General features: G+C 46.7%; 1 protein-coding gene across 1 annotated transcript in view; it reads left to right on the top strand.

Moving 5' to 3' along the window:
* LOC106635902 (discoidin domain-containing receptor tyrosine kinase B) overlaps positions 1 to 15,669 on the top strand; it is a 155,339-nt gene that overhangs the window by 125,214 nt on the left and 14,456 nt on the right. The window contains exons 3-4 of the mRNA XM_014348099.2: positions 10,089 to 10,194; positions 14,346 to 14,577. Of these exons, the coding sequence (XP_014203585.1) occupies positions 10,089 to 10,194; positions 14,346 to 14,577 (338 nt within the window). The remainder of the gene's footprint in view (positions 1 to 10,088; positions 10,195 to 14,345; positions 14,578 to 15,669) is intronic.

The raw sequence follows: 15,669 nt of genomic DNA, 5'->3' as shown, positions 1-15,669 counted from the left end.
AGGATGCTAGCCTAATGGGCCACGAAGCCTCTTCTCGATTTTGACGGTGTACAGGAGCGGCTGGAGTTATCGCTCCCTTACCGGCTAAAATTCTCGGTGGGTTTAATTATGCAACCACACGAGCGGCGCTTTCGGGGTGCGTACGGGCATACATATAATTACCGATTCAACGAGCGGGGCTTTTTGAGCGGAATGCGATACCCCCAGAGTGCCCGTGATGGAGTAGCGCAGATAAGACGCCTCGGCTCGACGAATTGATTGAACGACGGTAGCCGATCACTAATGTACTTTTGTGGTACGCTTGTATAGTTTTGCCCGAGGAAAAAAGAGTAAAAATCCACGCGCGCCGTAGCTCACATTCTCGTACGGGTTTTTGCGAGTAATTTGTGCGACGTTCGTTGAACTCGCTCAGCACTTGTGTGGATGTATCATTCGATGAGCGAGTGTACAGTCACTCTCTTGGTTCGTTCGCTTCGAACGGAGGACAAACGACAACGGGAGAGAGAAATAACCAACAGCCGACCAAGTGCTTCTCCAAACTCGCGACTCGTGTACAAATATATGCACTGGCCTTATCTGTTCCTATCATCTCTCGCTCCTCTCTCGTCTCCACGTCAATTTATTTTACCATCTGCTGAATGACTCGTCATTATCTTCAAGTACTTGGTATTTTAACACGAGATCTCTGAAACATCATTTCCATCATCGTCACCAGATGACTCCAAACGCGTGGACTCTGGGAAGATAATCCTTTGGCTAAAAAAAGGGGTAAACAACTCTTTGAAGATAACTCAAAATTATTACAAATTGTTCCATCAGGAACTTGGCTGATTTGTCACTTCGAGTCATATCTATCTGCATCGTCCCTTTTTTGAAACTGACATTGGCAGAAGCCGCTACTAATGTAGAGCTCTTCGAGCAATTAGAAGTATTAGAAATTTCTAGCTGTAGAAGTACTTGAAAATATTCACTGCTCTCTCTCTCTCTCTCTCCAATAAGCAATGGCTCCCCAAAACAGCTGAAACCGCTTCAACTTTTCGCAACTCGTCTTTGAAACTTCCAACCAGGAGAGATAAGTGGGAAAAGAAGAAAGTCAAAGCATCAAGCTCCGATGACGCCAGTCATCCAGGGGATATATATATATATATATATATATATATATATCGATGGCAGAGTAGATGGCTGTCTCTGTTCTTTTTTTTTTTCCTCTACTTACGTGTGCCTTACTCGCCCGGCTGTTTGGCTCGCTTGACATCCATCAATCCTCGAGGTGTAAGAAGGTGGATATATACGCTCGAGGGAGAACTGCTATGCTTACCGTCCGCACCAGGGGGAGTAGAGATAAAGGAAGCCTCAGCCGTCAAACCCGAAGGAGTGTAGCGTGGAGAGCTCCAAGAGTGCAATAATCCTTCGATTTTCGCCCTGTCCCTGCGTTGTCACTTTCGATCGGCTTTCGTTTGTTTTCATAAATCCAATTTCGGCGGACGGGGAAAAGGGGACAGCACCCGAGGAGACTGACACGCTCCCCGCGCCCATCGCCCGGAAGATGAGGAGTGAAAATGGGAAAACGCGCCTGCTGTCGGGCTTTTTTTTCGTAAACGGGAAAACAAACAGTTTGGCGTCGGCCTTCAAATCCCTGAAAGTAAGACAAGGTTCGAAAATGAGGATATTTTGGTTCTTCTTTTACCCATACTCCATCAGTATAAGTATTTGCCTCCGTTGTCATTCGCCGTGCGAGCCAATCCGGCAACGTTTGTGGCTTTTAAATTTTGTTTGCCTCCCTGTACTCACGAGATTATCTTGTACGCCAGCAAAGACTGGAAGATATAAATTGGATGGCCTTTCACGGAAAGTCAAGTGTACAGGCACTGCCGTTACATTGGCAGCTAATCGGATTAATAGCGTTTTCAAAACAATCCGACGGGGCATTATCGACTCGCTGCAACCCTTTTGCTTCACTCGGGTGACGACAACTGACAATCTGCAGCACATTCAGCGAAAACAGAGCACCCAAATTGTCACGATCGCGCCCGACTCCCTCAGTGTCGTGTCGTGTGAAACAAGCTTGGACAAGGAGGGAGACACGTGGCGCCTATCTCTCGCACGAGAAGACCCATCGGACGAGAAGAGGCAGAAAAAGATCGCACACACGAATAGGGGAACCACGTGCTAGTGGGTATACATATAGTCACGAAAGGGGTTGATGAGGGAGGGTGGGTGTGCAGGCAACTCGAGATGTGGAGCCTTGAAAGGCCTCTGGGCGTGTGCGCCTATATACACGTACTCGAGGAGGTCAAAGAAGTATATACGGCCAAGGGGGTGGGGGGGGAGTAAGTCGGTGCACGCGTTAAAAGTACTGCTTCCGCTCTGCCAGTCGTTCTGGCGCCACATTTGGACGTCACTGTCTCCTTTTCCTTCCTTCTTCCATTACAGACTTAATTCTTACTCCCTTTGCCATGTATACTTACGTAGGGGGGTTTTTTTTTCGGGTGGCGAGGTTTGTTATCTTTCGTCCCAGCTGATTGACTTTGGTTGGACATGGTAGCGGAGACGATAGATTGTTTACACGAACGGAAAAAAAAAAGAAAAAAAAGTGTCACCCTCTGCACTTTCAAGAAAATGTTTGTCCAAGAGCGAGTTGTAAAATTGTTGCCAGTCGAGAGCTTTCATACCCCGCGAAAAATGTTTGGGACGCCGAAAATCCAGCGTCCCTTTAAAGAGACGAAAATGCTTCCGGCTACGCAGGTTGGAGGTAGGGGGGTGGCGACGTAACAATGCAGCCAGGGCTCGCTGGCGTCGCCGTTTGAGCTTTTGGCCCCCAGCCTACTGTACGAGGCTGGGAATTTCCACCGCACGGCCGTGTACGCGAAATATGTGTGCCCAGGATTTTCGGGAATTTCCCTTCCGAGATACGGCGAAATGGCAGGATGAGGGAAGCAACTTTTATTTTTTTGGAAACTTGGAGCAGCGTTGCCCGGAGCTTCGGGCCCTGATTCCTCGAAACGAAAGGGCCCAATCGAGTTAATCGAGTCAAGTCAATCCCATACATCTAGCTACACGGTACTCTGTAACAAGGGGGGTTGAAGGGAAAAATAACGCCTTCCTCCATCTCCTTTTCAAGTCGCTCATCCCCTAATCAACTCGCGCGAAAACTTTTCCTCGCCTCTCGCACGCTCCTCCTCCACTACCGAAAAGAAGAATCACTTTATCAATAAAGGCTCGAAACTTTACGGCCAGGGGTGGCGTAGGGGGTGGAAGGGAAAAAAAAGAAAGGAGGGAGGCACGCCTCCGTAACTAAGTCGCTTTAAACTTTCGACGCCGCTCCCTCGATTTTTTCCCGCAGGTGGGTCTGGCGAGTCTTATAACGCGGTTTTGTGCAAGAAGAAAGGGCCGGTATAACAATGGCATATATATACACGAGCGCACTTATTGGATGTATCAAAAAGTGGCCTTGCGGTGGGAGTGGAAAAACGTTGTTTGCCGACCGTGTGATGGACAAGCCACTTGGGGCTGTTTTCGGCTTCCTTTTTTTTTCCTTCGCGAGTTCCACTTTACATTTTTCCCAACTCGATGCGTTTCAAGATGTAGCGACTCAACCATCAGGGGGTGGGTGGGAAATAAAACTCGTAGTGGTAATTTATTCGGTCGAGACAGCGAACGAGTAAATCAAGCCAACATCATGAAGTTACAATTACGAGGCGCGTCTTCCCCGAGGAAAGCTCTCGAGGTCCGTGGGAGCGTGATTGCGCTGCGCCTACATCTCCGTCAAAACTAGCTGAATGCAAAAAGTTTAAAGAGCAAGAAGTAGGGAAGGAAGGAACGTCATTTGTCAAACTTGACTCTTGTTTTTCCAGGGCTCCCGTCTTGGGAGGGGGGCTAAAGTAATTTTCCGAATTCTCGGAGGCAGACTCTTACGCGTAATTACTCGAGAAACGGAAATGATTTTCCCTAAGAGGAAATTATGTCAGAGCTCTGGCTATGGCTGCCGTGATCCTTAAGTGAGTTGCGATTTATGCTTTAATATCGCGCGTTAATAGGAGTAGGGAGCTCCTTTTTTGCGGCCGCGAGGGAAGGCAGCGTGGCAGCAAAAACGAGAGAAATATGAAGATGGGGAGTATAGTCGTGCGTGTACAATGGCTAGCTGGATAGCTAGGGGCAAGTACCTATTGCGGGGATTATATTTGCGTGCTTGATGGGCGCGAGTGCGACGAGATGGAAAAAAAAAAAAAAAAAAAAAAAAAAGAAGTACACCATATTGGGCATGAATAAACATTGGATGGTATGAAAATCTCGAGGCCTGCACGCAGCTGCTGCTCTAGGGCTGGATGATTAATTCCCTATCGCGAGGTGTTTAGCATGAAATTTGCGTTGCATAAGTTTTGAAAAAATTTGAGGCTAAACTTTTTTTGTTTTTTTTTTTTTGCTTCCACTGTTTTCCTAATGAGTTTTAGATGAATAATCAATGAGGGAAACATTGTAATACGTTGGTCATATACTTAAAATACTCAATACTGCTTATCAATTATCAACATGTCACGTAACGTCATTACATCAGTTCCGAGATAGCATTTACTCTTTGCTTACTAATTAAGTTGGACTACACGACTCATCAATTTTAGCAATCAAAGGTGAAAACTTTTCAGTGTTCAACGATTACGTTGTGATGAAAACAAGCCTCAACAAACCGTTGTAATCCCCAATTCCACAGGTATAAAGCACAGGTATATTCTTAGGGATCTCGCAAGCTCAGTTACCGGGATAGCCAAAAACACAGAAGTAACGCTGGTTGTACCCACTGCGGAGGAATAATTTCGCGAAACGTCTTCATCGCGTTAACTCGGAGTAGTAGTTCTCGGCATCCCTCCGACAGCCAAAGGAACGCGCAAACGGAGAAAAAGGAAAGCAAAGTATATACTTGCAGCGTGGGAGAGAGAGCTTTGGTGGCGCGATGGCAATTAATTTGCATTTCGCGCACAGACTCCTCACAACACACGCACACAAAAGTGGAAGCCATAGCTATTTCCTCTTCCCCCCCCCACCCGACCCTTTCCACTCCGATCCCGAAGGAAGAGAACGAGGATATCGTCCGGCTCGGTCATTAATAATAATCAAGCGTCTCGTAGACCGCGCGTACACAGCTCCGAAACGAAGAATGGAGCCCGAAATTACATCCCCCTCCTCCTTGCTACTAGTTTTTTTTTTTTTTTTCACAAAATAAAATACCCATGATGAGAATTTACACGGACCCGTGAGCTCGAGCTGATTACACTTTCTTGATTTATCCGAGAGCCGTTTCGCCGATCGCCTCTCTCCGACTGCGTGGCCGCGGTTTCACTACATACATACTCGTCCGATCGATACAAATTGTACGAGGTGGTTGGTTTGGGGCTCAGTCTGGGAGATGGGCACGACTCCGATGCGTTACCGATGCCGAGAGTACATCCAACTACGGGCGATGCCTCTTCTAATTATCTCGAGACTGAGTCCCTCTGCTGCTGAGAAAACCGTTAGGTTGGGCTGGAAACTCGGAAAGACTCGGAAAGCGAGTATACCTCGTCCGAGCCTACAAGGGGCACCAGAGGAAACTAAAACCTACACATCAAGTGGGTTACTGGCGTGTAAATCGTCGAGGAGGAAGGAAACGAGGCGATAAAAAACATGGGAATAACTCAAAGAGCCCCCAAGACTCCTCGTTGTGAATATCACGAATTTACGACTCTGTTTGCGACCCTGTGGTGATTGCTTTTCACATACCCCGAGGCTGCGTTGGATAAGATGAGGCGCTAAGTGAAACAAAACAACGTGGGTCCAACGGCAGTGCCAATTAGACTGTTTGACCCCGTATAATCACGTAACGCCATAGTTTTTAGCCGGAGGGTAAAAGTATATTCTCAAAAATAAAAAAATTTGAATAAATTAATCTGTTTCTCAGGTTACAGGGGTCACATAACCATGGGATTTAACAACTTAGGTTTTTATAACTCGAATAACGCAGGATTGCGTACACGAGCCGCTAATTTCATCGTGTCCGGCACCTTTCAGCCCCAACGCGTCTATTTTCGCCCGTAATCTTTCCGTAGCGATTTCTCGCTCCAGCCGCGTACAAAAAAGGGAGCAGAGAGAGAGAGAGAGAGAGTCGTAATAGAGATTCGCAAGCTTCGATTTCGTATTTATAGATATCCTGGAAAAGAAGACGACGCGGCGGCGAAGAAGAAACAGCGGTACAGTTGTCGCACGAGGGGATAGAAAACGAGGGTCGGGGGGGTAAGTTATGCGCTGTTCGCCCGCCCCGGCCACTACCGCGCCTCCTCCTCCTCGTCCATAACTCTCTCGAGCTGTGACAGGCCCCCAAACGGAAGGCCGCGTGTGCGCCACTCCTCCTCCTTCTTTTTTCTTGCGCCTCTCGCTTTCCTACCTCTGTGTACCACAAAAAGAGAAAGAAGAAGGACTACACTGCATCGGATCCTCTATATATACCTATACCCTGGGCAGGAAAATTGAATGCTCCAGCGTCACTGTCAAATTGATAACCACGCGACGACCTTTTCCCTTCTTTTTTTCTTCGCCTTTTCCTTCCCTATACGCGCGTCCCTCTTGATTTTGGTTAGCGTACGCGCGTGCAAGACCTGCTTTCCATTTCCATATATTTCCCGGGGCTTGAAAAACTGTCCCTCCACGTTTTTACCGCCGAAGTGGATGGATGAGGCTGAAAATGCGAATATAACGAGGATCGCGGGGGAGAGAGATGGATTTATTGGTCCCCCTTTTTTTTACTTTCCACGACTCGGGAGGGTATGTGCGTGGGGGTCCATGTTTATATAATTCGGGTGATGTAGAATAAAAGAAGATTTGGGGGACCTCCCCGCGAGGCATCAATCGAGGATCCACAACTGCACCGAGTCGAGTAACGTGTACCCATGCACGTGTTACTTTACGAGGTGACAACCAGTTGCGGGATGGGACCGTTAATACCTTTACAATCGCTAAAAGCCTCTTTCCATACTTTCTTATTTAGATTTACTCCCAGGATGAGCTGAGTAGGTAGTTTTTTCTCCTAAAAAATCCAAGAGAACCACGACTCTTACAAAAAAACGCGAATCGTACGTGTTACGTGCGATAATGCGAGGTATTACTTGCAAAGTCCACGGACACGGAAGCACGAAGGCGCATGTTGATCCAAAAGAAGGAAGAAAAGGGTATAAAGCCGCGAAAGAGGCGTCGAAAGGAGTCGGGATACAGCGTAGAAAAGGAAGAAAAGGGGGGGAGGGGGAGAAAGGGGCTCACCACGTCAACGGAGCTATGTAACGAACGTGCATCTTTTGCAAATGGCAAACAAACGTACAAGTCGCCGTCCACCGGAAGTGGCCACGTGTGTGCAATCGATACACGCCGACGCTGCAAACGCTTGCATGTACTTACACCTATATTTTTATTTCGCAAGCGGCGATAATGCGTGACCCCTTATTTTTGGGTCCTCTTATACGTTTTGCTCCTCGACAAGGTCCCATCGTATTATACGTGCCCACGGACGCGTAAACGTGAATCATTCATAAACCGGAGGGGAAAAATTCACTTGTAAATACCCTTTGGAAAATTATGCCAGGGAGCGTTTTTGGCCTTCCATGTACGTGGCTAACGGGGCTTCCATTCAACCTTTCGGGTCTCGCATTGTCCTTGCACAAGGGACGATTATTTCGTTTACGTGTTTGTTATATCCGAATTGCTGCTTCATTCTCTTTCACTCCAACTCGGATGTGACGCTTACGTTTTGATAACGTCGTAAAAGGCGTAAGTTTCTTTGTTGTAGGAATGATGCGGTGTGGGTTTTGTCAAAGAGTTGCGGGCGAGTAACAAAGTACGTTAAACTCATTGTCACGAACGAAAGTGTGTGTAGCAGCATCGTCGATGGTTTCAATGGGACATTAAAGAACCATCTACTTTCACGAGTGGCTGAGCTTCTTTAGATCTCTTCTTCGCGTATACACCTCTTTTTCGGCTGTCCGTACATAAAGTAGTTTGACGTACTCATAAAAATCATCCTTCACCTGGTGGAAGTATTTCTCTCAACAATTTCTATTGTATGAATTCTTTCGGTCTCACCTGGGGACGCAATCGCCGGCGCGCATTTCTCGTGAAACTATATGCGCACACCCGCTCTGTCAAGTGACGTGAATTCCTTTGTATACGCGTAGCGAGTGCCCACCAACAATTTCGTACATCCGCGAAACTTACTCCCGTGTGGGCGTGCGCGCACATTGCATTGGGCGAGGGGACAAAAATCCCAATCGACTTTTGAAACGCGCGCTTCGAATAGCGGAGCCTCGCGGTCGCGCGAGCTAATACTGTGCCTGAAAAAATGAAAAAGAGAGAGCCGCAAGAAACCGAGGCACCGCGAATTCTCCCCCACCCCCCTAGGGTGTGTATATATTACGTGCTCGGATAAGGTTTCTCCTGGTGTATTCGTACACGCGTTCTCCCCCGAGAGAGTCCATGGATGCGTGAAACAAGTTTTGACGCCACGTGGTTTGGACGAGACAATGAAGAAAAAAAAAAATGAAGGGGAGCACGCGGAAAATAAATAAAAGTCGAGAAAAATATGGGAGAGCCACGCGTATGGGCGCGCTTTCGTTCTTTTTTTTTTTTTTTTTTTTTTTTGTTGTTTCCTTGCTCCTTTTGAGATGGTAGACGCGCGCCATTAATCAGAGCCGGTAATTTTCTTGATATCGGGCCTCCAGCGCGCACAGAGACGGACTCTGATGGAGTAAGGTTTTTCGAAGGAAGGGAGACTCGGCGCGTGAAAAATTATCCCGAGCTCCGTTCCATTATTTTTAGTCGTATTACGCGTGCGGCTTGGCTACGGGCGAGGGAGCGAAAAAAAAAAAAAAAAAACTAGGGAGCAGAGTTTACGAAACAGATTATTGTCGGCTGCTGAAGGATACACGTACACACTTTGATTGTAGTTGCGGTTTTATTCGCTGCTTTTTGTACACAAGGACGATATTCAATACTGTGGTCGATTACGAAAGTAATTGGGTTTTTTGGCGCAATCGGCTCGATCGTTAAAATGTCATTACCGCTGCGATGGTGTCTCTATGAATAGAACCGACGTGTCTCGTTTGACGATGATTTTCCGTCGACAGACCACAGCATCGGCGAGACGCTGCATATAGTGACGTTATTTTTGAGATACTCCGAGGTTTTGGTATCCGCTTACATGGGCATAGTCGAGTCGTTTTGTATTTGTTGGTTAAAAGTAGACGACGAGCAAGTGGGTATTGCAACCGAGGTGTTTTGAAATAGTCGAGTGCAACGCGCCCTCGCTCTACTTACACTATCGATTTTTCAAAATTAATGTGTTTGTCGTGCTCAAAAATGGGGGGAGGATGCTTGTTTGAGTATAGTTTTACGGTGTTGGATTACCGTTTACGATTTTTCGATGTGATTAAAATTAATGGCCATACCAACTAGTTGTGACAAGACTTTTCCTTTATACATTATTATGTTAACTTGGTAGAAAAATTGAATTTTCACGGCAAACGTATTGTTTTAACGTAAGTACAGGCTGTAGAGGATAAAGATAAAATAGTTGGTTGAAAATTTAATTTAATTAAATTTTAAGTTGTCACGTCACCACCAACTAACCCAAACACTCAAATCGTCAAAGAGATTGTAACCATTTTTCACAACTAAATAGCAGCGAGAGCGACGTTTGTTTTAATTTCGTATTCAAAGTCAGCACGCGACTTCCCATAACACGCGTGTCGTACACCCTTATCGTACATGCGCGTGCCGTGGAAAAAAAAACCTTGTTCGCGATGTCACAGCGAAATAAAATAAAAACCATTAAATCCCAACGGTGAAAAAGTTATCAATTTCGTTTCCCCAGTACGCGAGTACACTAGGCGGTAGCGATATCGCCTGCACGCTCTATTCAGACCCAACGAATGTGGATGAAAAAGACAGAGAAAAAACCCCATCCCCACTAATTAACGGTACACGTGTTTTGTTTTGGTTTTTCCCCCCTTCGGTATGACTATACGTATGTACGTGCATATCTGATGTATTTTTTTGTTCTATCCATGTTTCAGCACAATGCACCGCAGCCCTGGGAATGGCGTCGGGGGCGATCCCTGACTCTGACATCACTGCCAGCTCCAGCTTCGATAGCGGCAACGTTGGCCCTCATCACGGACGGTACGTACTGTTGTTTCGTGCATCTGTTTTTTCTCTCTCTCTCATCTTCTTCTTTCAATTTGCTTTTTATTTATTTTCGTTTCTTTCATTTATTTTTATAAATACTACGTTTTCCTGTTTTCGCGTATGCAACTGAGTGCAAAAAAAAAAGGTTACGTTTGGGTATCCAAGGGAGTGGAGGTGGCGGTAAAAAGCAACTAGATATCCGAAAGCAACCACCACAAGGCGAAAGCTAAAAAAACTCGACCACCTAATGTACTTTCATCCAGCATCCCATTTTACACCACGTTAAAACAATACAGTTGAGGTAAATAATTTGTCTCATCAGCTCGCAAACTTTATCCGGATGCCATTAATTTTTTTTACTGGGGCACCTCCAAATGGGACGCGTTGAAAGAAAAAAGTGAGCTAAAATAAGCCATTGTTGCCAATGTGTACCACAAGCCACATAAACCTCGCAAACGAGAGGCTGTGGCTTTTTCCGAGCCACCATACCTGTAACCAAAGAAGTGCGCTCGAAAAGTACGGCTCGACACGCCCGCGATCTTTGCTCCAAAGAGAGCTAAGTGTTTATTGCTCCAATACATACACAAGGTAGGTATACCATATAGCGATGAGTACACGCTAGGGATGCATACAATACACTCGGCGTAAGCACGCTCTTCCTCTTGGACCACCTGTATGGAAATTCCTACGGTCGACTGACTGCACGATGCCAGATTTTAGAGAGCCATACCGGGGGCGCGTGCCTCGAGCTCCGTCGTAAAGTTGAGCTTAGAGGTATACGAGTAAACACTCGCACGTAAAGAGACTCCAATTACGTTGTTAATTTTTCCTCCCGATTCCACCAATCAAATCGTCACAACGCGTCTCGAGGACCTGGGCGGCAATTTAAAATCTCTAATCGTCACAGCGTACGGGGTAACCTTGGCAGACTCTCCTCGCAATCTTCGCAACGGCAGTGTACACAGGACAATGAGGATTAACGACGCGCCACCCGGTCTGTCGGCATCCGGCGCTGATTTTCCGTGCACACAACCCTCTGCTCTAATCACAAGGGCCCGGTGTGCCCCCAATTATCTCGGCCGAGCGGCAACTGGCGAAATTTCGATGACATCGCGCGTTTACGCTGATGTATCGCAGGCGACTCTGCTTGGGAGCGCCTGCAACGCAGAGACCTCCGAGGGTGTACAGCATTATTTCAAGCTCCAGTCGCTCGGACGGGAGATTGCGCAATTAGCGATGATCCATCATGCCCCGCACAAATTATCTTCGCCGTTTAAAATTGGGCCCATGAGGATTGAGACTCCGTCACCTTTTTGTCGTGCTTTTATAGCGTTTTCATTGGGCGTTCGCGAGATCCTCAAATTTACACTTCCATCCGCGTTGATACTTTTTTAAAAACGAAAAAAAAAAGAAAAAGGGACCCCCTCGACTTCCGTGGGGCGTACACGGTGCCAAGTGTTGGAAAGTAAATGACGTTACGAGCCGCGCACGAACATATTATACACAGCGACGGGGCCGTAAAGCGCGAGGTACTGGAATTAGGTAGGTGTATCTTCGTATTCCACGGCTCTTTGAGTCCTCTGTCCTCGGCATCTCTGGCGTTCTTAGCTCGCGGCTCGTAACTCATGGCTTATTAAAGGGAAGAAGAAGCAGGCGCTCGCGCTTTGACACCACACGCGGAAAGAGAGAGATGAAGCCGCGGCATCAAAGGCATTCCGGGACTTTTGCTTACCGATAAATCTTTCGCTGCGGCTACTCTGACGGGGGAGGGGGGAGGGTTCTCGGTGCAGGGAGGGTTGCTGGCTCGCGAAGCACCCCCCGTCATCGGGGCTCTGGTGCTGTTGGCGAATCAACGCTGATCCATGAATACGATGGCCCCTACTAAAGAGGTGGCGCCGAGGTTGCACCGTATGTGTGCCAGGGATCCAGAATAGACTCGGTAAACGTGCTCGAATCGTATATTACGGGAGTCGACGATTGATACTTGGCAGAGAGATGCTGGCGTGGTGATGATGTATCGAGTTGAACCAGCTTCGGGACTTTCCATTTCAAAATTAAATGCATAGGAGGGTATTTCCTCTGTTGCAGGGTGTGATAGAAAATGAAGTGGTGCACGTGCCATTAATTAATTAAAAAGTCGTTGATCAAAGAGGACTTTTGTGGTAACGTTTATTATACAAGCCAGTTTGGATTTATGGAAAATTCAAACAAGTTTACAATAAGTACGACGGTAAGAGTATGCGTAGATTATATGGGACATATGTCGAGAGGTGTGGAGAGTGTACCTTGGCTTGGTGAAAACTAATTGAAAAGCTAATTAGAGCCAAGGTAGAAAGAGTGGGCACCTTAAGTTAGTTTTTCCTAAAAATATCTTTCTAGTATGGTTATCGTGGTTTTTTTCTAGTGTCGAGTTCTAAGTGTCCAAAATATCGAAAAAATCCCTTTTCGTGGATTAAGTATTATTGCCACCTCTGAAATCCACGTGGAGTTCTACATGACTAGTTGCACGTGGACTTCAAAGACGGGGCTAATGTGGTAAAATCAAAAGTAACCCATGACCATTGAAATCTCGGTTTCTTTCTCGTTCACTCAAACGGAAGTACCGAATGCTCGAGCAAGAGACAAAGCGAATTCTGTATACCTAGAGCGACGTCGAGCAGAAGGCGCGAACGAGATAAAGAGTAATTAGAGGCCAGAACGTGGAAAGTGAAATACATTGTGCCCGTGGCAGGCTGGCGAAACAAAGACGGCACACACGGGCGTTTCAAACTCCACGAGTGACGTACCGTAGACAGAGAAGACTGTGTATGCTCGGTACAGAGACGCGCTTGCAAAACGAATTAGCAAAGTGAGAATGAAAAGAAGACGAGGAAGAAGGAGAAAAAGGTGAAAAAAAGGATTAGAGAGGACGGAAGTGCGGGTGTTATAAAACGTGATAAGTGGTTTTATGCAGTCCACCTGGTCCACGGAAAAGATTTGACAGGTGAAAACTACTCGATACCACATCAGATCTAGGATTTTCAACGAGTATCAATCATTGTTACATCTGAAAAAACAGGTACCTTCGAGCCAGCCGCATCAACACTCCGCGTTTTCTCATCAACCGAACCTCATTCCTATACATAGTTCCAAAACGTTTGTACATACAGCGAAAGTAGGAAGCACCAGCGTGACCCACTCCCAAAGTCAAACAAGAGCCGGCACCAATCAATCGATTTTCCATAAAGCTGCGCTCCTCTCTTTCCCCGCGTATACCTGTACCAATAAGTCAGCCCCGCAAACTCATGTCTCATCGTCCATCGAACAACTCGTCCTTTCCCCTTTGTGTGTCCCTCAACACTTCCTGCCGCGTCCCTTCCCGACGTCCATCTCTCCCTTACCTCGGCGGCTCATCGTTCCTCTCTCCTTGTCGCTCTTTGGCGAGTAATTCGCAAGATCTCCCCTCCCCTTGTATTCCACAGTGTGCAAAAGGAAGCCAACGCAATTAGCAATCGAAGTGGCTCTCTCCCGAGCGGCCCTCCCTGGAATAGAACACCAGTGCGGATAGGACGACTGCGAAGGTGGAGGAGTATAGAGGCTCCGTCTCATCTTTAATTCATGGGGCGAGCTTCCGCGAACGTATACACATGCACGAGAGTATACGCGAGAAGGGGCTTCTTCGATCGATAAATTATAATTTCATCGCGCGCGCGGCAGGCCTCTCTGCCGTGCTGCTGCTCGTCCGTCAACTGTATGGATGTATAGTGTATACCGCGGAGATTTGCTGCACTCGGTGCCACTGTTCTTTTTTTTTTTTTTTTTTTTTTTTTTTTTTTTCCACGAGTACGCATTATATCCTGATCTATGTGGTATACTAATGAAATATCCCTAATCGGTCAAAGTTGCTTTTTGTAACATGGTGGCATCGACGTACACCAGGGAAATCAGACCTACATAGGATTCCTTGGGAGCAGCAAAAAATGCATTTTATACATCATTACATTTATGAGAAACTGATCCCCATTCGTTTCCAATATTTCTTCCCCCCTTACTGCTGATTCATTACTCAAAATAGCTACGTATTTCCTTCCACGTGATATATTATACCCCTTTTCCATGAACAATATGTACTAACTAGCGCACGTGCGCGGGCCTTTCTGTTTCAGGTTGAATCAGGAGAGCTTTGGCGGCGCCTGGTGTCCAAGGCCGCAAATAAAGACGGATTCCAGCGAGTGGATTCAGATAGACTTGCACAAGGTGCACGTGATCACCGCCACTGGGATCCAGGGACGCTTTGGGAATGGCCAGGGCGCCGAGTATGCCGAGGCGTACTGGCTCGAGTACTGGCGACCCTCCCTCGGCAAGTGGGTGCGCTACAAGAATCCCGGGGGAGAAGAGGTAATCTCATTAAGAGTATCTGTTTTTTTTTTTTTTTTTTTTTTTTTTTCATACGAGTGTTTACTCTTATTTTTGGTCAATGAGAAGGCTAATTGTTTAACGCCAAGTGGACTCTTTCTGATGAATTATCATTTGTTTTTTTTTTTTGTTTTTTTTTACATGGCATATTACTACAACAAGCCATTCGTATCCATAACAGCCTATTTCACGCGGTGGGCTAAACATTAAAGTAATAACGAACAAAACGGTGCCCATAAAGAACCGTATGCTCCCTCACCCGAGCGTGCTATGATACACGCGAAATTTCACGCCGGCCCGGGCAGGAGAAAAGGGTCCTTCTTGCATGCCACCCTTCTTGGGTGTGTACCTCTTACACACAAAACAGCCATTCATCCTGAGTAAAAAAAAAAATAAATAATAAAGAAGAAGCTTCCCATGCGGTAATGGCGTGTGAGCTCGCGATAAAAAAATCATCGCCGCGAAAATGAACTCCGTGCCACTGTGTACACGTATTTTCCCTCCGAAAAAAAAAGATCCTGTAGCCACAGCGACGAGGAGAAAACCCTGGGTCTTTCAAGCGCGTCCGAGAGGGTGGAAGGAGAGGGTGGAGGTATTTTTCGTCTCACCAGCGCGCCAGAGTGAAATAAAGGAACATTTTCGGCCGGATGAAAAACGAGGGCGAGCCAAGAAGTGAATGGAGGATAGGGGTGGAGGGGAGGACTTTCAAGGCAAACAAATTTCCTTGAGAGCGGGTTCCCGGGCACGCTTTTAGGTCAATGACGTTTCCGAGTCAATATTTTGCAAAGACAGGACGGCTCCTCTCTCTCTCTCATGTATAGAGCTTTTATTGTTATCGTTGTTCGATTCGAGAGCGTGTCCGAGCAAGCTTGCCAACCTCCAGACAATGCCTCTCTTTGCACGCGAGATGAGACTCTCGTGGGGTTGTTTTATTTTTAAACCTCCCCACTCGTCCCTGTAGGTTTCCTCCCTCTTTGGTTGTAATATTAACTCAACCCACGCGAATTGTAATAATCAAGGTACGAGGGTGCCTAGGCGTAAAACTCTTCCTAGGGGGTGGGAAGGGCAAAAAGA

This window comes from Copidosoma floridanum, unplaced genomic scaffold (assembly GCF_036245765.1).
Source record: "Copidosoma floridanum isolate Cflo_tuat_1 unplaced genomic scaffold, Cflo_Japanese_pri ptg000014l, whole genome shotgun sequence".
Taxonomy (NCBI): Eukaryota; Metazoa; Arthropoda; class Insecta; order Hymenoptera; family Encyrtidae; genus Copidosoma; species Copidosoma floridanum.
The sequence above is the reverse complement of the archived record's forward strand: the minus strand, read 5'-3'. Positions and strand labels throughout refer to the sequence as shown.